Raw genomic sequence first — 27,720 nt, forward strand, 5'->3', positions numbered from 1 at the left:
ATTTCAGTATGGAAGGTTAACAGTATTTTCAGTCTCGTTAATAATTATATGCCTTCATTAACCATCAGTGTTTTGCATTTATTTCACATTTGTTTCATCTGGAAAAAAAACAGTTGTAACTAATCTTTAAATCCTGAATTTTATTCTACTGAAAATATTTTCTTTGTTTTAGTGGTTCATTAATTTTACAAATACACTGTATATCCCAATGCAAACACTAGCTGTTGCTTCTTGTATGGGTCAATATCATATTCAGATATAGACAAATTGCAAATTCACAATGATAATTTGGAAAAGTTTTAATCATTTAATACTGAAATATAAAAAAGGAAAAATGTAAACGTGTTTGTTTTGAATATACATACTTTCACACTTTTGCATGCTTATGTCAAAGTATTTCAGTTTTTATATACATAACAGTAATTTTACATTGCTATTTCAAAAAGTATTCCTTTAAAACAAAATTGTACATTATTCATTCTTCCTTCCCTACTGAAATATTAACAACAGATCACTCAGACTTTAGTGGCATGAGATTAGGAAATCCACACTATATACTAATGGTTAAAGGTGTAAAATATGAGCAGAAATGTAAGGAAAATCTATCTTTCTTCTCAGAAAAATAGAAGTCTTTCACAGAGCAAAAAGTCTCCAGACTTTCTATTGAGAATACATACTGCACAGTAGAAATTATTTAAATTAAAAGAAATATGAACAGGCAAATAAATATATTTTTATCAACAATTGAGAAATAAGAAAAGAAAGCAAAGATACAAAGCATGGAAAGTAAATAATTTAAATGTGAATCTAAAACAAACAGCATTACTTATATTTCAACACAAAGGTGAAGTTTAAGATGGCAAGAATTCATCATCACTAATATCCGAGTCATCAGGTTCCACTTCTCCATCAATCACCGATTTCTTACCCTTACAGCAGGACACCACTAATCCAATAAGGAATACCTGCAAGTGTAAGATCCACACATTCATCAGCAGAATTTGAACAGCTCTATATTATATAGTTACCAAATTTGCAAAGACAGTAGTCCAGGTTAAAAATTCAATATAAGGAACATGTTACAAATTCCTCTAAAGAACACTTCAGCATTGCTGTTTAACCTCTAATAGTGCAATTCCAAATGAAAATTACCATCAGTTGTTTATATTCATCACTTTAATTTGTCTATAACCTACATATCTCTGGCTTTTCAAAATTCTTAATTCCAACAATCTTGTCAGTTTTGAAATTTTCCTAAAGGCTTTCCTTTCAAATAAATGCCACTAAAAAGCTTTTCAGTCACCTTAAAACACATCAGTTCAAATGTCATGATTATTTCAACCTTCATCAAGGATATCATTCTATATATATTGTCAGTCGTCAAGCTGAGCACTTTATTAGATCTAGACATGCCTTTAACAAACATCAAGTACATAACTTTCCACTAGCTGAATGTCTTCTCAAGTTCAGGGTTTTACTGACTAGCAGTTCTCATCACCCAGCCAGTACAGCTCACCGAGTCTCATTTCTGCAGTCAATACTGGATGGGTAGGAAGAGAATTCGTCATTGTTAATAGGTTGTGGAACTTTCGTTTGATGTCTTTTTACTTTTATTCCTGGTACCATGTTACACATAAATGTTTGCGTTTTCCTTTTTTTTAATTGTTCTCAATGTCTCTACAATGTATTTTTAATCCATTCATTACTTATCTTCATTAGAATAATCTTCACTAAGGTTACCATCTTTCCACAGGAAGATTTGTGGACCAAAGGTTACAAACGTTTTACTAGTTTCCAGATGGACAGACCTTGGAGGTGTCAACAGCATACTAATAAAGCATCTTTGAAAACTGTACTTACTTGGGGAAAAGGCAGCTAGGAAAATTAGGGCTGGTAACCCTTCTGTATCATAGTTAGGCTGGCTAGATGTACCACTCATGACCTTGTTGTATGGAAAGTGGGTTTCCTTTGAATGGATTTGTCCTATGTATATTTTCTTTACTTTGATATTTTGTGCTTATTTTTGTATTTGTAAGATTTAGACTTGGTATATAGGGTATTGGGGATGTTGGGGGGCACTGCTTTACCTTTTAATACCTATATTTGGGTTTACATTACTTGTATTAATGATTCATGGTCCAACAGTTTGTAATAATAAAAGAATATTGCAAAATAAATAAACCAATAGGAAAAACCACAGAACTCTGTCCATGTGTCTGCAAAGACCTGGGAGTGTTCTGACATGGCATAGTACTTTGTTGCAAAAAAAAGTGTTGGGAGGGCAGTTGCCACACAATAATGGTCTTTAGAAGTACTAACCATCTTCTGAATGGTGGAAACATAATGCATTACTAAAGTCACAACGTACATGATGCAGTGTAGCACTGGGGGAGTCCTCTACAAAATTACGCAAGTACATAAAATTTCCTGGCGAAACTTGCCAAGCAACACATTTCAAAAGACAAAAGGTACATATGATTGATCTGCATTTAGAATTTGAAGTATAAGCCATTGATTATCTTTTTTTTTTTTTAAATCAATAATTTGATCCAATTAACACTTAAGGTGAAATGTGATTGTGAGAACGTTTTAAAAATATTGTTAACACAAAACAAACTTTTATAAGGTAAGACTTTAAACATTTTTCTTTTTTTAACCAAAGACACTTCTGCTCACCTTCTTTTAGAAAACAGTAAAATAAGTACTCAGCTTTAAAATGGCATATTTAATAATAAGAATACTTACAGCTATAAAAGCCCAGTTGCCAAAGTAGTAAATTGTACCAAAGAACCAAAACTTGTGAAGGAAAAGATATGTCCTAGTTACAGTACACTGATCTGTAAGATATAAAGCAGTATTAATATTTATGAATATGATTAAACTTATTAATTAAAAAATGTTACAACGAAAACACTTTGGATTAAAAAAAAAAAAAGCAAACAAAAAACAGCATGCAGCATTTTGTATAACTCCGAATAAAATTATTCGGGGTAACTTGGCTGTTCATATGTCCTTCCCTGCAAAACAACATGATGCCCAGGAGAAGCAGTGACCTCACTTCTGTGAACGGCCCAAAAACTCTACCCCTTCCACCCCATCAGCCATATAAACCTTTTTCTTGAGCTAAATAATTAAAAAGGGTACTCTAAGGTCTCCAACTCTTATTTTGTTCTGCACCGAGATATACGGAGATACACACACACCATACATATACACATACAGGCATACACATACCTGAACAACCTGTAAAAAGGGTATTTTACAGTGCTGAACTTATAAGTGGTCAAATACCTCCTGTATACTGAAATGTGTCAATTACAAGTTTCCAGAACATTCGGTTTATAGTATATATTTTCTAACTTTTTTACACTTTGGCTAAGACCCAAAATGCATGTTGTTCTAGTCACCTTCACATGCCATAGTTAAGAAAGTTGGCAAAAAACTGATTGCAATGAATAGTTGTACGCAAGACGTCCTGCATTATTTCCAAAGGCTAAATGTAAAAACATTTTAGGTTGTCTCTCTCTTGCTGCCTCAAAGATTTATTAAAGGATTAGGAAATTACTCAACCTTCTGACACTTATTAAAAGGCACCAGCACCACACTTCCAACACACTAACAGTAGTAAGACCTTTTTTACATTCTCTCAAACTGTACATATATCAACTTTAACATTAACCAAGCATAATAGTTTCAGAATGAGAATCTGCTGCTTGTGAGTTTAAGGACTGTAAATGATTTATAACTATTTATAGTATACACTGGATGCAAGAAGTATTTACCCAACCCAAAACTATCACAATTCCCTGTGGTGTGACAATTTTTAACATAAAACTACATAAAATAAAAATACAAAAATGATTATTCCAGCTTTCAAAAGCACTCACCTCTTTAGTCCTGTGGCATTTAATAGTTGGTAGCTGCCCCTTTATAGCAATCAGATTTGTTACCTAGGTTACAAACTGTTCAGGCCTAACAGGCCTCACTTTTCATTAGCAAATTGTTCTAAATGCAGCAGATTATTTGGGCAACAAATTATTACAGGAATCTGAACTTCCTATCTCAGATTTTCTTTGGGATTCAAGTCAGTAAATTCAGCCTTTATTTTAAGTCATTTTAGAGTAGCTTTAATGTTGCAGTTGGGGTCATTGAAATAAATGGTGAAATATAAATGCAATTATGTACTGTATGTGTGTATACAACAGGATGCAAGTATAAGGACAGCTCTAAAATAAAAAAATAAATCCTAATGAGACTTGCCAGTTCTAAAATGCTAGAAGGCACTGATGTTAAGCAATACTGACCCAGCAGAAATTTCTCTACAGAGAAAATGATTGTGGGAATTACAGCCTACCATATTTTACTTCTAAAATAACAGCTATTGTTAAGGAAGTAAATCTACATGCAGGACAAAATGCAACACTGTACCATATAGCCAGGGCTGATGAAGAACTTGAGCAGCAGTTGACAGACTCAGAGATTCCCCCAACCCAGTTGCAATATGCGGAAAATGTTTAAAATTCAGTTTTGGCCTCTTAGCTACTCCTCTGACTAACTTCCCTCATTCAGGGATCCTGATCTTTGGGGGATTGGGGAGGGTTCTTTTGAGGATTTCTTGTGCTGATAATTGCTTTAAAAGTAATACTTGAGATTTTCAGTGTCTTTAAAATTTTGCATACCTCTTAGCCAAGTTGTGTATGTCAACAGCTCTGTTCCTCAGTTCTTGTGGAAGCTATTTTGTCTTCATATTGATTTGTAATAAGCATACAGACAGATTTAACCATACAAAGAGAGGTGGATTCCCATAAACAGAAAATTCTAACAGTAACAGGCTTTTGTAATGATAAAAATATATATATATATATATATATATATATATATATATATATATATATATATATATATATATATATGCACCATGTAAACTAAAAAATACATTTAAATGTGAATTTTCTTTTGTAACACAGCACATTGTGCTAAACAGTCTTAGGTAAGTGTGTATGTATGTGAGTAAATGCCTCCCATTCCCATGGTCTGTATACAGCCATCACTTTTATTGATAAATATTCAAGAATGCCAATATTAATATATGTCTAGTAACATCTTAACCGATGACGTGCCTTTATGTACATGCAACAAAGAAAAAACTAAGCTGATTACTTCAAATGATCACTTCTGCACATACTGTATGCCCCGCTTTGAACATTTTACTTTAACTCTTTCCTATCAGTTCAAATACTTATGGGTTACAGTTACACATTGGATTCAAGATTTATTTGTATTTGATTTTAAAAATTCAATTCATTCCTGCATTGTGTTTTTCACAGATTACTGTTTACCTGTAATGCACTAACAGTAAAACTGATAACCCATTTAATAATTGTATACATTAGTATAGATGAAAATTCAAGTTATGCAAAAGACATAGCAGAACAGACCAATTTTAATTTGGTTAACAAAAAACAGGAATTGCAATCATTGAAATTAATATGCTACTTAATTTTACAAAGTACATGTTGGTTTATACAAAATATGGTTCACAAAAACCGACTCAGCTATAACTGTTTATATGAAACAGAATGAGGTCAAGAAAAAAAATTTACTCAGAGATGCCAATCATGGACAGACAATTTCAATTCTATTACTGGGCAGCAACTGTCCATGTGCCCATTTCAGAGTTTGAAGGTAATACAATGGCACTGTATTCAAGCCTATTGAAAAGAAAAAGAAGAAGAAAAAAAAGTGGTGCTACTACTCGTTTACCTCAGCATCTACAAACTGTTGCAAAAACAACAATAAAACAATGGCTCAACATTCATTGAGAATTTTGACATCAGTGCAGGTGACAACCAAAAGCAGAATTACAACTACATTGGAACCTTGGGTCATGAACGTCTCGGACCACGTACAAATCGGGTTAAAACCAAAAAGTTTGCCAAACTTTTGCATTTGTTCACGACCACACACTCAGGTGACGAACAAGCCAGTTTCCCTTCCGGTTCGTACACGCCGATGATTTTTGCAGGTGTTCAGTCTCTCCCTGTGCATTCCCTGTGCAGCGAAGGAGCAAGCGAGAGAGAGCGCGCAAGAAGGCAGTAAGGCCGAGAAGGCAGTTAAAGAATGCACTGGGCTTCTTTTTAAAGAGACTGCTTCGAGAATTGTTTTAATCTCTTTGTATTTAATGAAGACTTTTTTCTATTGGATTTTAACCTCCACTTCACTTCTGTTTTTATGGGATCACTTATTTATTAAAGGATTCTGAAAGCACTGCACTTTATTTAACTTGGACTTTGTTTTTGATTGTTGATTTTAATAAAAGCACTTGGCACTTTTTGCAACATCTGATTGCTCCATTGTAGTGCCTCACTGTCATGCTTATCAGTAACATTACCGACGGTGATGGGTTTAAGGGCTCCCGAAAGTGAGATTAGGAGCATGCAGCGAACCCACATCATTACAGACTTTACCTCAAAACTAATCTCCTCTACACCCTGTTCCCTCCTCACTTTCTTCATGCCAGAACTCGAATCATGAAAGGTTAGTTTTTTTGTTGATTATGGTTAGTTTTTGTATAAATTACGGATTTTTCAAATGTTATTTTCTTTCCCTGTGCTTAAAACTCATTAAAAAAAAAAAAAAAAGTGTTAACAGCAAGTGGTTCGTAAGGCTATAGCATGAACTCTTGCAATGTTAGTTTTCTCTGTTCAAAGGTTTCTCAGTGTTATTCAATGTTTTTACATTTAGTTTACCATTACACTGTGCATTCTATGGTATAATTAACTATTTCTGTACTTAAAAATCTTAAAAAAATATATATTTACATGCAGCTCGTATGGTCCAGAACGGACTAATTGTATTTACATACAATCCTATGGGGGAAATTACTTCGGGTCACGACTAAATCAGGTTGCGACCAGAGTTTTGGAACAAATTACGGTCGTGATCCGAGGTTCCACTGTATTGGGTGCAGTTTTTGTAAAGTAAGCAGAAGAATTCAAATCTGCCTGCTGCAACAAAATAAGTAAAACATGCTCTGTACCACTATTTATTAAGAGAAAGTTAATTATCCATCCATCCATTATCCAACCTGCTACATCATAACTACAGGGTCACAGGGGTCTGCTGGAGCCAATCCCAGCCAACACAGGGCGCAAGGCAGGAAACAAACCCCGGGCAGGACATCAGCCCACCGCAGGAAGTTTATTTTAATTAAAAAAATAACTGACTGCAGTTGCAAACATAAAATGTCACAAATGTGGAAAATGTGTAAGGATTAAAATAGTATTGTTAAATCTCTCATAATTGGGTGTGTTGTGACTAGTCATTTCTCAATTACATACATTTCAAAACCGAAGTGATGCTGAAACTGTTATATAGGAGAACGTCTTAAACCTTTTCCATAACCCAATTATTCTATTGTAGTGATTTACAAGGATAGAAAATGTACTATAAATGTGTTTTTCACTTTGCGGTAAAACACACAGGAAATGTGATAAGAAAACAGGATTTTCTGCTCAGAAGAATCCATGAAAACTCTAAATATGTTAGAGAAACAGTAAAACTAAGCAATTTTAATTTGGTTGCTCTGTAAGCCCTGCTGTTTCATTGAAGGACATGTGTGTGGCAGGATGACGCCCAACCTCTTGCTGCATCCAAACGGTGCCATCTTTCGCCTTTACGCCTGTTGCAGCTACGTTGTTCTTATGTGTAAGTGGATGTTTCTTGCAGGGAGGGCTTCTATTCTCTTTCTCCAATGTAGAACCCTCATCCGAGTTCACCACTGTTATAACATGTCTTTATTTGAAAACGAACAGTGTCAGATTGGGGATAGCGTGAACATGACTGAGAAAATAAAAGTGAACAATGAAACAAAATGCTAACTTTTACAAGTACCATAAATTTACACCAGCTGTTTTAGACTCAAATAAATCAAATGCATGTTTTTATTCTACAATAGTAGTAATAAATAGCCACTCACTACTTAAAACAATTAATGCATGAAAGCCCTGGAATCAAACCTGCCACCTCTCAAATTGGAGACAGCAGTTCTTAACTCTACACCATCCAAGCAGACATATGTGGGTGCATGTGCCGTTCCCTATCCCAATTTCTTTTACTTTGGTTAAATTCTTCAAAAAAAATTGCACTTGTTTTGTTAAATCTGTGTCTTTTGTGAAAGTGTTTATTTAAGATTTGGAATTCAGTCTTCACACATTATACACTTCACTTCAGCATTTGGCCAATTAGTACAACATGAAGAAAGTGTCTGTTCTAGTTACCTGTTCAATATTTCTTGTCTCGCATTTCCTGTCATCCTATATTTACACAGATCATTATAGATACGGAACAAACGTCAAAAGTGTATGTGTTCCAAATAACGATACATTATTTACCCTATAGATTTCAAGGCACCTCACACCCACATAAACAGACTTGAGCTGGGACAAATTTGTGTACGACAAGCTGCGTTGGTGGGGAGATGAGATAGCAGGATGCCTGCTGCGGGTGCTGATCGACGCATTTGCAAAACAAAAGATGCTATTGGAGTGGTGCGAAGAAATTTAAGGTGGCCAGGAATTATGAGTTTTTTCGTAGGCTTCAGGAATTCTAGTGCTAACAAGCTAATTAAAAGGGCAGACACAGATATGAGCCACACTCTGGATTCCCAGACTAGTAGTAGCAGCAAAGGAAAGATTTAAAAACAAAACAGAGTGCCATTATGAACAATGCTGCACATCTTCTATCCGACACATTAACACTAAGGGCTTTCAGCCAACAAATTATTAGCAGACGTGTGTCAAGAAACTCTAAGGGGGCCCCCTTTATACTGACAGCAATATGCCTGTATAGTGCCTCACAGGGATTGGGCCTGCCAAGTGAGAAGTTTTTTTCTTTTTAGTAATTTTGGTTACACATATATTTATTTATGTATTTGCTAGCCATGGTACCTGTCGAAGACAGGTAATAGAATCATTTAAAAATATTAGCTCTCTCTTGCCCTGCATGTACCTTCAGCACTTTTCCTCTTTATTTGCATTTGTGTAAACATCTTTATCTTTTTAATTTTTTTCTTCCTTATTTGTCATTCTGGTGTGTGTTCAGACCATACTGTGTGCATATATCTAAATTTATGTATTTATTTATTGAAATAGCCTCTGTAAAAAGCAAACTTTCTCCCTGGGGACAAATTAAGTTCTATCAGCATATTACTCTTGCTGGTGTTTTCATTTCTACTAATCAATAATTATAAGTAGACCTCCCCAGGTTCAACAAAATCCTTAGAATTTATATTTTGTGTGAGCAGGCTCTGTGATAAACGGCCAATGTGGCCAGGGCTATCGGTCTTGGGCCCAATGCTACTGGGATAGGCTCAGGCCCATGGAACCCAACATTGATTTAGGCAAGTTTGAAAATGTATTATTTTATGTAATGGTACTCCTTAAACTCTCAATGCTACTCCACTTGCTTGCTTCGTTATAAAAGGGGTTTTAGCAGCAGCTTAAGGAAATTTTTATCACCCAGTCAACATCTAAAATGCTTTCCTAGAAACACTTCAGGAATAAATGCCACAAAATTAAGAAGCACTGCTGTTGAAATAACATAATAACTAAGTGCTCCTAATTTTCCTTAAAAGTAAAAGGCAGACTGGCCAACAAGTGGATCTCAGTCTGACCAAGACACATAAGCATAGTTACACTGGTGTCCATGAATAAAATAAGGACAATATTTTAATTTCTGATTACAATATTGTCTTAATAATTCTAATAACATTTATAGCTCTACAGCAATTACTGAGATGTACAAAAAATGAACACAGAAAACTGGCAAAACTTTTCAGTTCCTATGAATCCAAGTGCCCCTCCCCCCATCAGTCAACAACAGTCTATTCTGTTGTTCTATATTAAAAACAATCAAACAGTACTCCAGGTGTTAAAAAGATACTATGGATCCTTGATTTTTATGTTTTTTTTTTCTTCAAATGATAGAAATTAAATTTTTTTTTAATTAAAATTTTTACCAATACCAAGAGATTAATGAGCTAATAATGAATAAATTTAAAACTCTGTGTTACCTTGTTTATAATTCTAATATAGGAACAGATATATACAACAAAGGTTTATTGTAGTTCTATTACGATTTTGCAATTAGCAAATATGCTGCAGTATTAACACTTTGCTAACAATGCAGTTTTCACTGAAAATATGAATGTAAAAAAAAATTCATCTGAGCAGTAAAGAATCTAATCCAGATAAATACACTGTCTATATTTCTGCCACCTGTGAATACTAAAAACAAGAATCTAAAGGATTAATTTGCCATTGAGCCAACCATAAGCTTGTAGCCTGATAAGGAACAAATGGGGATGGTGCTCTACCTCCCCTGCCATCTGCAACTCTCCAGCTGCTCACCTGAATTACAGACGCTCTAAATGTGAATCACAGATGGTTCTCAACAGTGATCTGCCTAAACAAATTATTGCATACTCAACTGACCTCTTTCACCTTGAAAAATCACTTTTTATTAACAAGAACAGCTCAAATGTACAACTTGGATATTTAAATAGAAGAATCCTTGAACTATTTTCTAAGCTGAAACTGTAGATATCACAAATAGCCTACCATAAACCCTTCAATCTTGGAAACTGTAAGATGTGCAATGATTCAGCAGGAATTATATTCCAACAGACATGTATTTGACTACACTCAAACAGAATAAAAGTGTGACTTTTAACACCATATGCGGCATAGTTTTGTGCATTTCAAGCCCTTAGGGCAAGAATGTTTGTCTATCTCGTGGGCAAAATGAATAAAATTTAGACCAACAAGAAAGCATATATGAAGAGTAAAACCTGGAGAGTTTAGTTACAACTTGTCATCCATACCTGTCAAATACTTTTATATTTCATCTTTGAGCTCTGACTCAGAGATATTTCATCCCTGGGGTCTTTTTCTCACTTGATGAACTGTAAATTTGATGAACTCCACTTTAATAAAAAATTGTCTATTTATTCTTAAATGATGCAATGTCTGCTCCCAGGATTTGGGCTCTTTAATAATGTATTGAACAAATATAAATCCACTCGCAATACTCTATATCCAACTAAATGAATGAATAAAGTAGCTAGTGCCCAGTAGTGAACAAACTGATGCACTATACCAAAAGTAAACGCAATAGTTTAGGACAGAATGACCTAATACACAATGAACAAAAAGTTCAGACAGACAGGGACATTAACTAATCAAAGATGAATGAACGAATGAATAAACAAAAACAAAATCACTGCATACGAGAGTGAGAACGTGCCGCTAGATGGCACCGCCGTGAACGTCTGTTGCAATGTGCGGCCATTTTGCCGATGAGAAGTACGGAGATGTGTGCCGAACATTGTGTTGGTGAAAAGGTGCCCTGTCCTTCAGCATGAACATTTTTTTCAACCAAACATACCCCATGACCTCCTCCTGGTCACAAAGGAGCCCCATCCCCAGTTTGGTGGCGATCGGATGCCCGGTGCAGATTTGCATGACGGACAAACATACATACATACATACATACATACATACATACATAGACTCTGCTTTATATATTAGATTTAGAAATATTCATATTTTTGCCCCAGTTTTAATTCTATTTTATAATTTTCCTATGAATTCATTTTTTACCTGTGGAGTTTTCCTCTTAACTGCATCTTAATTACAATTAACAATGACTGAAGTAGACACAGAAACAAATGACACTGAATGATGAAAGGCTTGACACCAGAAATTTCAAACCTGCGTGTGATAAATTTTAATGTAGAAAGTATTTTTGCAATTTATATAAGGAATCTACTGATTTTTTGATGTCTTGGTTTAAAAGATTCATTATTTAGATCTTCATTCCAATTTCCCAGCAGCTCTGATTAGCCTTTACTTATTAATAAGCATGGATGTGGGTCTGACATTCAAGTAGCGGCAAACTTTCATCATTCATTGTCCTTTATCTTGCGGTCTACTCAATTATTGTGAAAAAGAGAAGGAAAAAAAAAAAGAAAAAATATTAATTAAACAATGATAATCTATTTACAGGTAGAAAATGACTCACTGATTGGGGAACTGGTTGGAGTAAAAAAAAAAAACAAAAAAAAAAAAAAAAAAACAACCTTTAGTCTCACAGGAATCCTAGGACTGGTATTTGTAACAACAGGTTTAGGGGAAATGTTTAAATTATTCTTTTGAAATAATGTCAAGAATGGCTTCATTAGTAATCAATCCACCTATCTTACAGAACTAATTAATCCTTTATACTGTGTCACATACACTGCAAAAACATGATGCAAGACTTCTTGAAATTTCAAAAATAACATAACTAGTTTAGAATGTTGTGCCTTAACCTAAAGCACTCCCAAATTACAGAAATACGTATCACCTGATACAATAAATTCATGATCAACATTAAATCAAGGCTAACCACCATTTTAGCACAGTGTGATGATGTTACAGAAAAAATGGTGAGGATGTTCACATTGCTTTTTAATAACTGCAGGAATTACAGCCTGCCTTTAATTAAGCATTTCCCATCCTCAATGTCCTTTTAATTAAAGAACAGTTCAAGTTTTTATCAAATGTCAGTGTGAAGCTTACTGTATAAAAATAGACTAAATAAATTTATGGGACCACCACTTGTGTACATGTGTCTATGTGAAAATGGGCACCTACGAAAATAGAAGCTTTTTCTTAACCTTTAAAAACAATTATGAGCCTAAAACCTTAAAAGAGTATATGATAAATTAATGGAATATATAATCACATTAAAAAACCCCAAATAATTGCATTTTACTTTTTTTTTTGGTCCAAAGAGAATTAGGCTGAAATACTAAGCTTAAGAAAATAATAGAACACTCACTCTCTTGTAGCCATAGAAACAAACTCAGTCTACGAGAATCTTGCACAAATTGAACTTAATGGTAATAAACACTAAGATGTTTATCTTTCTCTAGGTACTGCACAAACTATATTACTTTAAATCAATACCAGTAACACTTATTCATTACACTAAACTGTTATTTAAATCTGATAACTTGAACAAATTCAATAACTATGGTTAAATGTACAGAGAAAAGATAATTCAGCAGGGAGGCAATTATTAGATAAAAAAAAACAACCAAATACACTAATTAATTATTTAGAGCAGTAAATCTGTATGCTTGGGAAGGACGGAATATAGAGGGTTTTTGCTAAATAAAAACAAGACCACTGAATAATACTGATACGAATTATATTCTCATTAAAATTTATGTAGATTTAAAAATAGCATACATATAAGCTATTTCCACCTTATAATGTACATAAAATCCATATCGTTAAAAAATGAGCCAAGATTATTTTTAATTTAATTAGATAAAGCCTTTAAAAACCATTACGACGACGCATTTCAGAACATGCATTATGCTGATGCTTATAACAAAAGCACAATAGTATATCCTATGCACAAACAAGGCAACCCTCCCACAGTTTCTCCACTTAGTTTTATAATGCACTACAGTTAGACAACAATTGTGTTTCTCCAACATATACAAAAAATCTAAAGCATAAGAGCACTATAACTGCTTCTTTAATGGATATGGAAAAAATATGCCTATAATGAAATGCACTTTACATAACTAGTGAAAACTAAAGATTAATTTGATCATGCTGGTAAGAATTCCTGTGAATACATTCAGTTGGGTACAAGATGGCATACAGCCATTTCACTCTGGAAATATTTTTAATATTTTTGGTCAGTTTCTTCACGAATGTCTGACAAGTACAGTTAGAACTTGATACTTACTCCTCCACTGTGTTACATAAACACATTATGCAATAAGCACTAAACTTCCTACATGAAGGTTTACTTTATACAGACTTACAGCCTTACATAAAAAAAAAAAATTAAAAAAAAAAGAGGCCACGCTAAGATGTCAGTCTGAGGTCAGATCATTGCAGATAATTTTTAATACTTCTCTGTAAAACCTGATAACCCTGAAAAACACTGAAAGGAAGAAAATAATATGAAGTTATGCATACAAAATCTCATACATGAAGAATTATCTAAGACATTGTAAAAATACAAAACAAAGAAATTATTGCAACTATAATGAAGGCAACCACCTGATAAATAATCAAAGCAACAAACTGACTGTAAAAACAGATTTTAATTAACTGGTCACACTATCAAAAATATTAAGCTATATAATATCTATCACATAAAATTAAATATTTTCAATTGAACAAAAATTATAAAAACATGAATTCCAAAAAAGTAAAACATTATAAGAAATCCAGATAGTCACAACAAAAATAATTAGGCAAATGGCAACTACTGTACTACCTCAGAAAGAGAAACAAGCAAAACCCATAAAAGCTCACAGCATACGATTACAAAAATCAAGCCCAAGTAGCTTGGCTCCTAACTACAGTTGCATTACTTTGGCTAGTCATTTTTTTTTTAAATATCAGCATACCATAGTCAGTCATTGAAATTTTTTGACAAATGTGTTACCATAACATATGCAGGAAAACCGATAAGGTATACCTGAATTTGAAAATCAAAAAATGTTACATTTAAAAAGTATCCTACAGTATAACTTTCAAGCTACCATCAAACTAGATAAAACATCTACTGTACTACCTAACAGCAAAGGTGTTAGACATAGTACACTTAATTATGAAATGGAATAACTCTAGGCTAAAAGAAAACAAAAAAAAACCAGAAACCTCATTGCATAGTAGTACAGTATATCCATGCAGTAATGTGTGACTGGTTGGGACAAAAGTGAATATACACAACATTTTTTGAAAAGAACACTAAGCGACTGGCATAGTGATTAGCTTGGTCTCTCTTTTATTAGCAATAAAATAGTGTGGCAGGACACAAATGTCTACAATGAGGGGCAGGCAGAAGGTATTAGCTGGGTGTGTACAGTAGTTTAGTGGTACTTTAAATTAGATTACTCCTCTATAATACATTATAAAGCCACCTCAAGATTTCTGAGGCAAATGTTGGGCACTCATGTAATTTGCACTTAACTACTGGAGGAAAAAAAAAAAAACCACATAAATAATCTGTGTCTCTTCCACTCAGCTCTTTGACAGTACAAAATTGTCCTTTATTGTGCCAGGAATCATACTTTGTTGACTAAGAATCTAGAGAAAAAAATGTTTCTTACAGTTTGATTCTCACATCTGAAGTAATTAAAATATAAGTAAATTATTCAGTACCATTAAAACAATTTAAATAAAATAATTTGCTTTCTTCATGACACTGTTAAAGTTACAGTTAGATGAATGAAATAAAATGTTTAAAATAAGAACATGTATAAGTAAGTGTACTAAGACTGGTGAGAGAGAATAAAACATCACACAAAATTGTACTCAAACTGAGCTTTCATGCAAGGTAATCACAAAGTACTGAGCACATCACATGTCTAGGAGATGATGTTTCTACACTGCTTGTCATAACCTATTACTGCATGACCTATGCATTAGCAGTTCAGCAGGCACTTGTCATACACTTGCCAGTCTCTCTGCTGGGGATCATATAATAATTTTTTTTACACTTTTCAACAACTTTTTTACTATAAATCTATATATATATATATAATTCACTAAGGCAAGACGACCATGGAAAGCACGCCAGAAAGGGCGTGGATTCACTAAGCCGCCGACAAGTGAGACACCTATGGCGCACGCAGGAAAGAGCCATGCCCACCAACTCCAAGACCATTGGATATGACGACAACTCGCAGAGCCACGCCCACCAACTCAGACGCGACGACACAGAAAAAATGGCGTCATTTATATTCGTCTGTCGTAGAGGCAACGTGCAGCTCCGACCCACGCTGACTGTTCATAGAGGCATGTTTCTCGCGGAGGTGACTCGCCATATGCAGCGTGTAAAACGGTTTGCGAGGGGTATCCCATGGGATCCTTAAAACATTCCTTTACAACTAAGATTAGAACACAATGAAGTAAGCAGTCTTTAAAAAAACGAGTTTTCGGTTATGACGCACAACCGCGTGACCATAGCAAACTGTTTTACACGCTACATACAGCAATTCGCATCCGCGACAAACATGCGTCTTCTTAGATGTTCCTGCACTTTGTACACACCCCCCTCCCACCTCGCTACTACCGTGGTCGGGTGTCTTGGTGGATTATATATAGAAAGGCAGCCAAAACCGCACAGAGCAATGAAAAGTCTACGTGAGTCACAGGTGCATCTGAACTGTAGAAAGAAGACAACGACTCGAGTGACGAGTTGAAGGTGGCCACATCAGCAGGGGGGAGTACGGTTACAAAGCGGAAACTTAAAGGAATTGACGGAAGGGCACCACCAGGTATGAAGCCTTTCGCTTCATTTGACTCAACACAGGAAACTTCACCCGGCCCGGACACGGAGAGGATTGACAGATTGATAGCTTTCTCGATTCTGTGGGTGGTGGTGCATGGCAGTTCTTAGTTGGTGGAGTGATTTGGCTGGTTATTTCCGAAAACGAATGAGACTCCCGCCTGCCAAATAGTTACACGACCCAACAGCGGTCGGCATCCAAATTCTTAGAGGGCCAAGTGGCTTTCAGCCACGTGAGATTGAGCATTAACAGGTCTGTGATGCACTTGTATGTCCGGTACTGCACGCGCGCTACACTGAATGGATCAACGTGTGTCTACCCGGTGCGGTGAGGTGTAGGTAAGCTGTTGAACCCCATTCGTGATGGAGACCGTGGCTTGCAATTGTTCCCCACGAACGAGAAATTCCCAGTATGTGCAGGTCTACCCTTTGTAAACCCCCCGTCGGAACCGCAAAGAACAATGAAAATTCAACGTGGAAACCGACTGAGGCGGTGTTTGGAAAATTAAGTCAACGTGACTCACAGGTGCGTGTGGACTGTACACAGACGGAAGCGACTCAGGTAGGGAGTTGGGGGCGGGCACATAAGTGGGCAGTGCGTACTGAACGAGCATCGTTCAACCCCGTCCTTCGCTTTGAAGGCGCCCCTCCGGTTTTCAGTCACGGACAATTGTATGTTGGTTCGTAGCGTGCATCGTTGCAATGATACTTTTCTTGGTGGTTTATTAAATTACGGATTTTTCAAATGTTTATTTTTTTCCTCTGTGCTTAAAAATCATTTAAAAAGCGGCCTGATTATGCGGCGTACCTGTGTATGGAAAAGTGGTTATATACTGTGCACCTTTAGAATGATGGAAATATAAGACTGTCTTGTAATGGTGAAAATAACTAATATCTCTCATTGGCACCACATTCTAAGTGCGTACAGGCCAACAGATGTGTAATTACCTGTCAGTATTTAATGATAACTGCACAGAGAAAAGCATAAAGGTAGGAATTAATTAGTGCATCATTCCTTCTTCCTAACTAAGCAAAATCAGAGATATTTTCTTTCGAATTTCCTCCAAAGCCTCAAAATTCAGAAGTAGAATTGAAAGTTAGGCAGAGCCATTCTCTTTCATGCTTACGGTCAAAGGCATCTCTGTATTCTGAAAGAATTAATACAAAATGACAATTACAATTGTAAATGAAGGTACATTAGCATTGGGATTTTTTAGAACTGGTTTTGTTACCATACACTGAAAGAAGACTTTGGGAGGAAATTCATTATAAAGGCGAATAGACTAGTGACATCAATATAATAACCGTGATATCATTTCACAGCAAGATGTTTTTCAAAGAGCCATAATGAAAACGAGCAAGTTACGCTATTAAAAGATTAAAAAAAAAAAAAAAAAGACTTTTCTCCTTTAACAGTGTTAATTCTAATTTTTAATGTAAAAAATACATAACCAGTTGATAGTATGTTCTTTAAATCCATTCCATCATGTTGTTAAAGTTAAATTTGAATAGTTATGTAAAAAATTGTTCTTATAAATCTTATATGTTAGATACTGTAGTTAAACAAAACAGATCAAATTTAAAGGCTTGCAATGCTAGATACATAGATAGACAGAGAGATAGATAGAGATAGATACTTTATTAATCCCCAAGGGGAAATTCACATACTCCACCAGCGACATTCTGATAAAAACAATATTAATTAAAGAGTAATAAAAACGCAATGCAAGTTAAAAAATGCAAGGAGAGAGTGCAAGGCAGGTATAACAGTCTATAATCTTGTATAGTGTTAACGTTTAACCCCATCCCGGGTGGAATTGAAGAGTCACATAGTGTGGGGGAGGAACTATCTCCTTAGTCTGTCAGTGGAGCTCCAACGCACAGGCCTTCAGCAGTCGTGGTGATACCCCATCTGGACCCACTGCTTTGCTGGCACAAAGTCTCCTCAGCTCTCTGCTTACCTGGGCTGCTGTAATTGTGGGTGGGGGGAAACTCTCTCCTATACTGGTATCAGCAGAAGGATGGGTGGAGGATGCAGTACTCTGAGGTGAGAGTGGTTTAGGGTGGTCAAACCTGTTAAAAGAAGTTGTTCGTTTGGTTTGCTCTCTCCACGTCTCTCTCGATGGTGGTGCCCTGCTTAGAGCTGCAGCCAGTGATGATCTTCATCCCATCCCATACTTCCTTCATGCTGTTATTCTGCAACTTCTGCTCCAGCTTTCTCCTGTACTGCTCCTTCGCCGCCCTGAAATGGACTCGGAGTTCTATCTGCACACGGTTGAGCTCATGCTGATCACCACCTTTAAAAGCCCTTTTCTTCTGGTTCAAAAGGCCCTTGATGTCACTTGTAATCCATGGCTTGTTGTTAACATAGCAGTGTACTGTTCTATCTGGAACTACAATGTCCATACAGAAGTTGATGTAGTCAGTAGTGCAGTCAATAACCTCCTCAATGTTCTCACTATGTGACCCCTGCATGATATCCCAGTCCGTAGTTCCAAAGCAATCTCTCAGAGCCTGCTCTGCCTCAGGGGACCACTTCCTGAATGAGTGTGTGGTTGTACGTAGCTCCCTCACTCTTGGTTTGTAGTGAGGCTGAAACAACCAGATTATGATCTGCTTTCCCAAATAAGTAAACGTAAAATATAATATCAAGGGGTTTGATGATCATGATGGCAAATAAAACCAGTGTCTGGTTCCATGTTCTACATATAAAACAATCAACATTTACATTCTTCACATAAACTGGTGCCTTTCAGTTTGAGTATAACAGTTTAATCAATGTAGATAGGTTGAGCCCAAGCCCACTTTTTCAGAAGATCTCTCCATTATAAAAAAAAAAATCTTGGGAGGGAGACTAGGCTAGAATAGGTTTTCTTTTCGGAAAACAATTTGACGTCCCGTGAGACAAGGCAATGAGACATTTAAAACAAGTTCATGGACATCTAACCTAGCAGTTGTTGGAATGCTTTTGGCAGACACGCTTCATGTGCTTACAGCTCTTAAAACAACGACAAGCGAGAAGCAGTACACGCTGCTCGCCAAGAGCAGCAGCAACAAGCCAGCAGATGATCTGAACGCTTCTCCTTAATGTGCATTCAGCACCCCCACGAGCAGCATTATACGTCCTGCGATAAAGATTTAAGCATGCCCAGGGCCGGAAATAAAGGACAAGTATTGCTTTTACAAAAGTTTTAAAGTGAAAACAACGCATATGTAACAAGTCCCATGAAAATAACAATCACTTTAAATTGTATATCCGGTAAACCAAACCCGGGGGTGGGCGAGCAAAGCGAGCAGGGGGCAGAGCCCCCTAGTGATGAATATGTAACTCCAACTTATGCTACCAAAGGCTTTTTTCCCCTGCATGCCACCATACCACGGCCACTAGAAGCTCTGCGCTGCTGGAGCATACATCACACTAAACATATATCAAAAATTTAATTATCCATTGTCTAAATCCAAGACCTTGGATACCATTAAAGGTTTATCCATCTCATTTATCCATGATGCTTGGAGCTATGGAATTTGTTTTATTAAATAATATTCAATTAATGCATCATTTACTTTAAATTCTGATAAAGAAACTTCTTATATTGCTTCTAATGATTTTTGCAACAGCTTTTAATTGCTCTGTTTCTCTTGTAGTCAATAAGCTGAACTCTGTTTCCAAAGTCAGCCTTTTCTCCATAGAGCTTAGATGTGGCTGATTTTGTATATTCACTGTCAGGATGTGATTGTTTAATTTTATTGCCCTTCTGGTCTGCAATTTTTATATGAAATATAAGAAATTACTTATCTCCTTAGATATGATTGGTTTCCCAGTAGGTTCTGGCACATATTTCCAGAGTCTTAGAGTTTAGAGTAGTGATCAGTCTAAAGAAGGGTTTAGTACACAATTAAAATCTCCTGTCATGAAAAGTTTATGGTTATCCTGGGGACTTAACAAAAGAACATTCTGTACAAACTCCCTTATCATTCTGGGTGTGTGTATTCTAGCCTGATTTTACTTAGCATTCTCAATATTGTAACACAGCACCCTTCTGATTCAAATTACCTTTAGGGTTAATTTGTTTCATGAATTCATATTGTTGACCCTCTTATAATAAGACAATAATGGGAATGAAATAATGTGCTTGTCAATATCATTCGTTCATTGACCTAGCCTGATCTTTAATATTTAATTGGGTTTCTTCTAAGAAAGTTAAATTTCGATTTTATTTTTCAAGGACATATTCCCAGTTTGGTTGTAGGTGTAAACATCACACTAAACCAATTCTATTTGAAATTAAAATAAAGTTAAATATGTACAGTATAGCTACAGCAAATGCGTACAATACAATCAAAAAATAAAACAATTAGAAACACACTGTTCATAAAAAGATTGAGATCTTAATTAAAAAAATACAATATAGTACATCTGTAAAATAAAACAAAATTTTATATACATAAAGTAAATACATCACACTAACCTACAGGAGCATCCGCATCACAAAACCTTGTCACACTTAATGTTGAATTTTCACTGGGTGATGGCAATTTATTCTTAAAACAAAAACACAAGAAGACATTTTAAAGATTTAACAAATGTAAATTTTAAACTGGTAATTTAAAAGGTATTTTTCCAGCAAATGCAATTTTGTATTTAAATTCCACTACTAAGCATATTTAGGAGCCTCTAAGTTTAACCAAATAGATTACCTAAATTTCAAAGGAAAGTGGAGAAAAAGGCACAATAAAATATCCCGAATTTTATCAGCTATTCAATAATAATCATAGTTTAAGCAACTAATTTACTTCTACTTATCATATTTAAACATTTTATTGCACAGCAATTATTCAAGACACTTAATGCAATTGCTGCAGCATATAAAAAAAAGTACAATATTTCACCTATTAAAACTCAATATTATCCGATTTACTAATTCTTTTTTACTGAAAATTTGCCAAAAAAAAAAAAAAAGAAAGAAACATTGCATCCATTACCTGTAAAATGTAATTCTGACTACCGTACATGACATACTGCGGAGCAAGGCTGTATATCATGTAGCTAGTGTGAAGAACAATCAACAAGAGAATCATGCACAAAAAGAGGAGTGCTTGTGGTCGAGTTTTTCCTGGTCGGATCTTAAACAGCTGTTAATAAAATAAAATAAATAAGGCAAATTAACATAATTAATATTCCTTAACATAAAACGCAAATCATTACAAAATTATCATGACATTCTCAAACCTGCTTAATCTAATTCAGGGTCAGAACCTAATTTTGCAAAACTGGGCACAAAGCAGGAAACTGTCTTCAACAGGGTGCCAGACCACTGCACGGTCTACTTATGCACATACACTCATGATGGGAAAATTCAACCTGTAAGTCTTTGGGTGTGTGAGAGAAAAACAGTAGTCCCTGTAAGAAAACCCATGCCGACAAGTGGGGAATATACACACTTCACACAGACAACAACTTGGTGCGAGATTTGAACCCAAGAAGCTGCCACCATTGTTATCCCATTGAAACCGTGCCCTGTATTCCTATTTCAGGGACTGTAATGCATTTCAAATATATATATATATACATTAAAAAAAAAAAAAGTACAATCCCTCACGCCCAAACAAATATATTTCTAAAATTAATGATAGCACTTACAACTGAAACTCGGTGCCCTATGTTTTAGGTTTAAGTTCTGTAACTGCATTTACATTCAAGTAGAACTTAAATGCATAGCCAACAAACTACATATGTGGGTATACAGAAAACAATAAAATATCACAGTAGCACAGAATTTCATTGACGGGGGAAAGAAAAAAAAAGAAGGTCACATCATGCTCTTTAATTGATAGCTGTTGTGACGGGCAGCCATGGCCATCACTGGGCCAGGACACCAAGGATCAGGAAGGATCAGGGAGAGAGCATCGATGAATCAGTACCTCCCCTGGGATGGGTATAGGGAAGCCCTCCTTGGTGGCTCTATGGCACCACTGATTCCCGCAGGGCATTCTGGGAATTGAAGTTTGGTACAGCACTGGTGGGTTCCATGAGCTGCAGAACCCTATACTGGCTTCTCGAATGGAGTACTCCAGGTGGCTCATTAGTGTTACCTGGAATCACTCCCAGGTGTGATGGAAATCCAGTATAGAGTTCTGCAGCTCCCTCCGGCGGCCCCCACGGAACACAACAAGGCTGTACCAAACTCCAAGTTCCAGCATGCTCTGTGGGAATCCATGGTGCTACAGCCGCCCAAGAGGGCTGCCCTCTAGCACCCAGGGGAGGCACTGCTTCTTTGATGTTCTCTCCCCTGGTCAATTCCATTGGCCTCCTGGGCGGGTAATGGCCGTGGCCACCCATCACATATGCTCTTTGAAAACTGTATACAGTAACAAGACTTTTTAAAGTTGTTTTTGAAATAGTTCATCATTTTCTATTTTCCTATCATAAGTGACACTTTAGGCAAATGCTTCAGTGAAGAGTTATTAATATCCTTGATGTGAACAGACTTATCTGAATATAAATGCAAAGCTGCTTGCTTCAGCTTAGGGACCAACTTACTGGCAAGAGAAAACTGCCCCAGAGAAAGACTAACACACTGAAGTGGTCTGAAATTGAATCAGCTTTGGCCAACACAAATCTTAAAGTTAATCTTCAAAACTGTTTGGCAGCCAATTTAGCATAAGAGTTTCAAGGTGTGATTGATCAATGTCAAAGTAGTACCTTTGTTGCAGCCTTCATGTGCAGTGGTGAAACAAGTTAAAGTCCTTGAGGCCATACATATGGCAAATTCAAGTTTTGGAACAAAAATGTTAATATAGTTTTGAATCAAAATATGTGACAAGTTGCCTTCAGAGTTTAACAACTATAGTAATATGAATTTATAAGGTCTTTTAGCAACCACTGAAGTTACCTTAATTTCAGCACACTGTAGTACAATTTCAAAATAATTTAGATTTTTCAAGTAGAAAGCTGTGCCCTGAAGTTACATTTGTCCTAAAACAGAAGTTTACTCAGTAGCACAATAGTCATGAAAAGCTTATATAGTATGTACCTTGCTATAATGACTTTTACATGTTGTATAGATTCCAAATTAAAACAAAACAATTAGATCTTATTTTTTATTCCACGCTTTCGAAAGAATTGTGTAAGAATATCCCAGTATATTCTACTAATTTAAAGGTTCATGTCAGAAAAACAAAATCGTACTTAATTTAGACTTTAAACTAAGCTATGCAAAATTGAGAGCCACATAAACACTAAGTAAAATCTTTTGCTTTTACACCTGGTCAGAATTTGTGTACATAACTCCAAGAGTACATGCGATAGCTGGTTTGAATCTCAGTTTAGTCTTCAGCACATCATAAGGAGGAATACCTAAACAAAATGTTACAAAAATGCAGTGCAAACCTTAGACATATTCCCATCCAGATATTAGTAGGGATGTTCCAATCAATGTTTTTTTTTTTTTTTTTAATAGGGCAGATACAGATCACTGATTTCATGTTACTAGAACTGGACAATTCCAATTTATTTTCTTTATCTTTATTAATTCTATACACTAAACTCCTGTAAAACCAGCCATGTAGAAACCTTATATTCTATATGAAATTATAAATTATATTTAAGCTGCATGCCACAGGTATTACCTATTTGTTTTATATTAACAAAATGAAATTCTGTAGGTTCAATGGCCACAAAAAATCCTACAATACAATACACTTGCAATAAAAAAAAATTCTTGTTATAATTCCAAGCCACAATTCTAATAAAACATTTATGTTGATCAAGAAAATACAAAGCTAACATGCACAACCAGTTTATGCATACAATAGAACACATTTGGCTTTAAAGCTAAAAAAAAAACTACTTTTTACTAAGCAGAAAAAGAAAATTCATGTCTTTTTTCTAATTAAAAGTGTGAACTGCTTTACTAAACAGAAGCTTGCTCACCATCCACACACAGATATATACTGTCCGTTTTAATTATAGGAAAAAATGAAAAGGTCTGAATTTATTCTCTTAATTTCTGCTGACATGCCTCTCTTTTCTTACACTCTGTTGTTGTTCTCCATGCACAGCATGACTGCTCAGATTCCGTATTCTCAGTTTCTAACTTCCCTTACTTTAAAGAAAAAGACGTGATGGTGTGGCTCGGCTCCACACTCCCACTCTTGTTTGGGAGACTCTTGAACACGACACTATTGATAATGTAACTAGATGAACCAGCAGATGAGGACACAATACAATGCAAGTGCAAGAAGCAAAAAGTGCAAAAGTGCTTTTATTTAAAACAGTTAAAAGTGCCCAAAAAGTGCAGTGCTCAAATGTCTTCAATAAATAAATACAAAGGTGAAATCAATGGGTTAAAATCCAGACTTAAAACGAGAAACAAAATAACACAGGCATCAGGTCCTTAATGTGCAGTTGGATGATCCCAGCACAACTCCATCACTGTCTCCCCATCTCTCCTGTCGATCGTGTTCAGGTAGCTGGTGGAGATGCTAACAGACACGTTCCTCACCACCCAACCCCCATCTTAGCTACCTCATATGGCTCCATCCAAACCGCTTGGGGTTGGTTGTCCTCCCATCATCCTTCACGCTCCCGTAGTTGTACCTCCGATCTCTGGGGAAGACTCCACTGTGCTCACCCCCAACTCCACACAAATAGTAAGTTGGGCAAACCAGCCCCTGGAACGTCACTCATTCTTTCCTTAGCGGGGCCTTTGATCTCCCTGCCTTTGCTTCACTAGCAGGCTGGCCGGCCGGTCTTCTCTCTATCCAATGCTTGCTCTCCTCCTTCCACACCCCATTTCCATTCTCTCTCCCCATATTCTTTCTCTTTTTTAAACCTGGCTCTTTTCTTTTTAAAGCGAGGGCGAAGCGCAGCAATCACAGATCCAGTTCTAACGAGGGACACCGGTGATCCTGCATGTATCAACTCACACATGTTGTGCTGAAGCCACTCAGAGCACACCTACCATGCCCCACTCAAAGACACGTGTCAACTGTTACTTATTTAATCAAAACTTGTCAACCAGCCAGGACCTCCTTTTACCACACACCTCCTACCTTGAAGCTGCTAGCTGCATGGGAAGGTTCCATGACTCACCTAGCCCATTGCAACTAGTGGCTCAGGTCTGTGGCGTGGCCCTACATGGTACTAAAACTTGCTGCTTTCACCTGTCCAGTCTTCAGTCCTCACTGCCCTGGCTCATCCCACCGCTGGTTCTCTCTTGGGTTTTCCAGTACCAGTATACCATGGACCCCTATTGACACCACTCTGAAGTTACTCCATTATGCCAAATATTTAACGGGAGGGGATAGCTTTACCTATCATTTCACTGGTATCATAAAAGAGCTCTGGTGCACTTGATGCTTGGACAGAGACATCAAGTTGGCAAAAGGGTTGCTCAAATTGCTCCTACAAAACTAAATGTGACAAATGTGTTCTATTTTCATGCCCATTAACATGGATGGCAGTCAAGTTCAAATAATGCAGTAGTCATGCATCAGCTAAAACAATATTAATCCAACTGCCTAGTCTATTTTACTTTTCCTTTGACCAGCTTACAACTACTGACATATTATAGGTACAAACTCATACCCTTATCCAGAAGAACCATATGCCCATATTCTGTATTCCTGCCATAGATGTGAAGACAAAATACATAGTAATTACTGCAATCAAGATGTAATCCAAAGGGAAAACCTAAAAGAAATAAGAAGAAAGAAGTGCTGTTAGAATTCTGATAAAAAGATTGAATCTGCAAAACAACTTTATGACAACAAATGAGCAAAAATACTGTAAACTCAATATTAACATAAACCATTGCAATAGGTTCTCAAGAAAAATAAAATACAAGCATAGACAAATAACAGATAATCTATAAAAGACAAAATAATTTCAATATTAAGCAAAATCTGAGCTAGCAGAACATATTACAGACTAATCAATCCTATACACCGTATACTAATCTTCTTAATTTGATTTCATGCAAGTGCTTCAGCTGAACTTGAATGCATCTTTGATACACCCAAGTGCTAACCTGACTGGCTTTTAATTTCATATTAAAATGTTAGTAAAACTTACAAACTGTATTGACAAAGATACTCACACTAAGGGAAGGCATTCAAAATAGACTGTTTTGGAAACTGGTTCATAGTTTTGTGGTGCACAAATAAAATGTACATTAGATGTGGATGTGGGTGGTTAGTCTTTATTTATGTGGTTGGGAACATGTGTCCAGAGCCTAGATGGATGTCTGGGAAAATTACTACTTGAAAAATAAAAATAATTAAGGATGACCATCTCAGCAGCACTTCATTAAACAGGTTTTTATGGCAGAGGGGTTAGATAAAAGCCACTCTTGAGTAAAAGACATAAACAGCATTTAAATGAGCCTGAGGAAAAAAAAGATTTGTAGATCTGATGAGACAAAAACATTATCTCCGAGCAGAACTCTAGGATCCATATCTGGCAAGGTGAGGCATAGTGGTGGCATCATCATGGTATGGTGATGCATCTCAGCAGCAGAAATAGGGAGATTGGTCAGAATTGAGGAAGAAAGAAATGCAGTCAAATACAGAGAAGTCTTCGAAGAAAACCTGCTCCAGAGTGCATATGACCTCAGAATAGAATACAGTAATCCCTCCTTGATCGCGGGGGTTGCGTTCCAGATCCCACCCCCCAATCCCCCCCGAGATAGGTGAAAATCCGTGAAGTAGAAACCATATGTTTGTATGGTTATTTTTATATATTTTAAGCCCTTATAAACTCTCCCACACTGTTAACATTATTAGCCCTCTAGACATGAAATAACACCCTTTAGTCAAAAGTTTAAACTGTGCTCCATGACAAGACAGAGATGGCAGTTCTTTATTGCAATTAAAAGAATGCAAACATATCTTCTCTTCAAAAGGAGCGCCGTCAGGAGCAGAGAATGTCAGAGAGAGAGAGAGAGAGGCAAACAATCAAAAAATCAATAAGTGCTGTTGGGCTTTTAAGTATGCGCACCGGGATAAAGCAGCCGCAAAGAAGGGAGCAATGTGAAGGTAGTCTTTCAGCATTTTTTTTTTAGAGTAGCGTCCGTATCCTCTAGGCAAACAGCCCCTCTGCTCACACCCCCTACGTCAGGTGCAGAGCATGCCAGAGAGAGTGAGAGAGACAGAGAAAAGCAAACAATCAAGCACCGTGCGGGAAGCATATCGTATATAATTGAGGAGTTTTAGTTAATACGTTATACATGCTCTGATTGGGTAGCTTCTAAGCCATCCGCCAATAGCGTCCCTTGTATAAAATCAACTGGGCAAACAAACCGAGGAAGCATGTACTTTAAATTAAAAGACCCATTGTCCGCAGAAATCTGTGAA

General features: G+C 36.2%; 1 protein-coding gene across 1 annotated transcript in view; it reads right to left on the reverse strand.

Moving 5' to 3' along the window:
* Positions 1-284: 284 nt before the first annotated feature.
* The window catches only part of lmbrd1 (LMBR1 domain containing 1), a 93,155-nt gene continuing 65,719 nt past the window's right edge, over positions 285-27,720 (reverse strand). The window contains exons 12-16 of the mRNA XM_039737929.1: positions 25,955-26,059; positions 21,349-21,498; positions 20,835-20,907; positions 2,746-2,837; positions 285-965 (exon numbers count right to left, since the gene is read on the reverse strand). Of these exons, the coding sequence (XP_039593863.1) occupies positions 852-965; positions 2,746-2,837; positions 20,835-20,907; positions 21,349-21,498; positions 25,955-26,059 (534 nt within the window). The 3' untranslated portion in view covers positions 285-851. The remainder of the gene's footprint in view (positions 966-2,745; positions 2,838-20,834; positions 20,908-21,348; positions 21,499-25,954; positions 26,060-27,720) is intronic.

This window comes from Polypterus senegalus, chromosome 16, assembly GCF_016835505.1.
Source record: "Polypterus senegalus isolate Bchr_013 chromosome 16, ASM1683550v1, whole genome shotgun sequence".
NCBI classification, from domain to species: Eukaryota; Metazoa; Chordata; class Cladistia; order Polypteriformes; family Polypteridae; genus Polypterus; species Polypterus senegalus.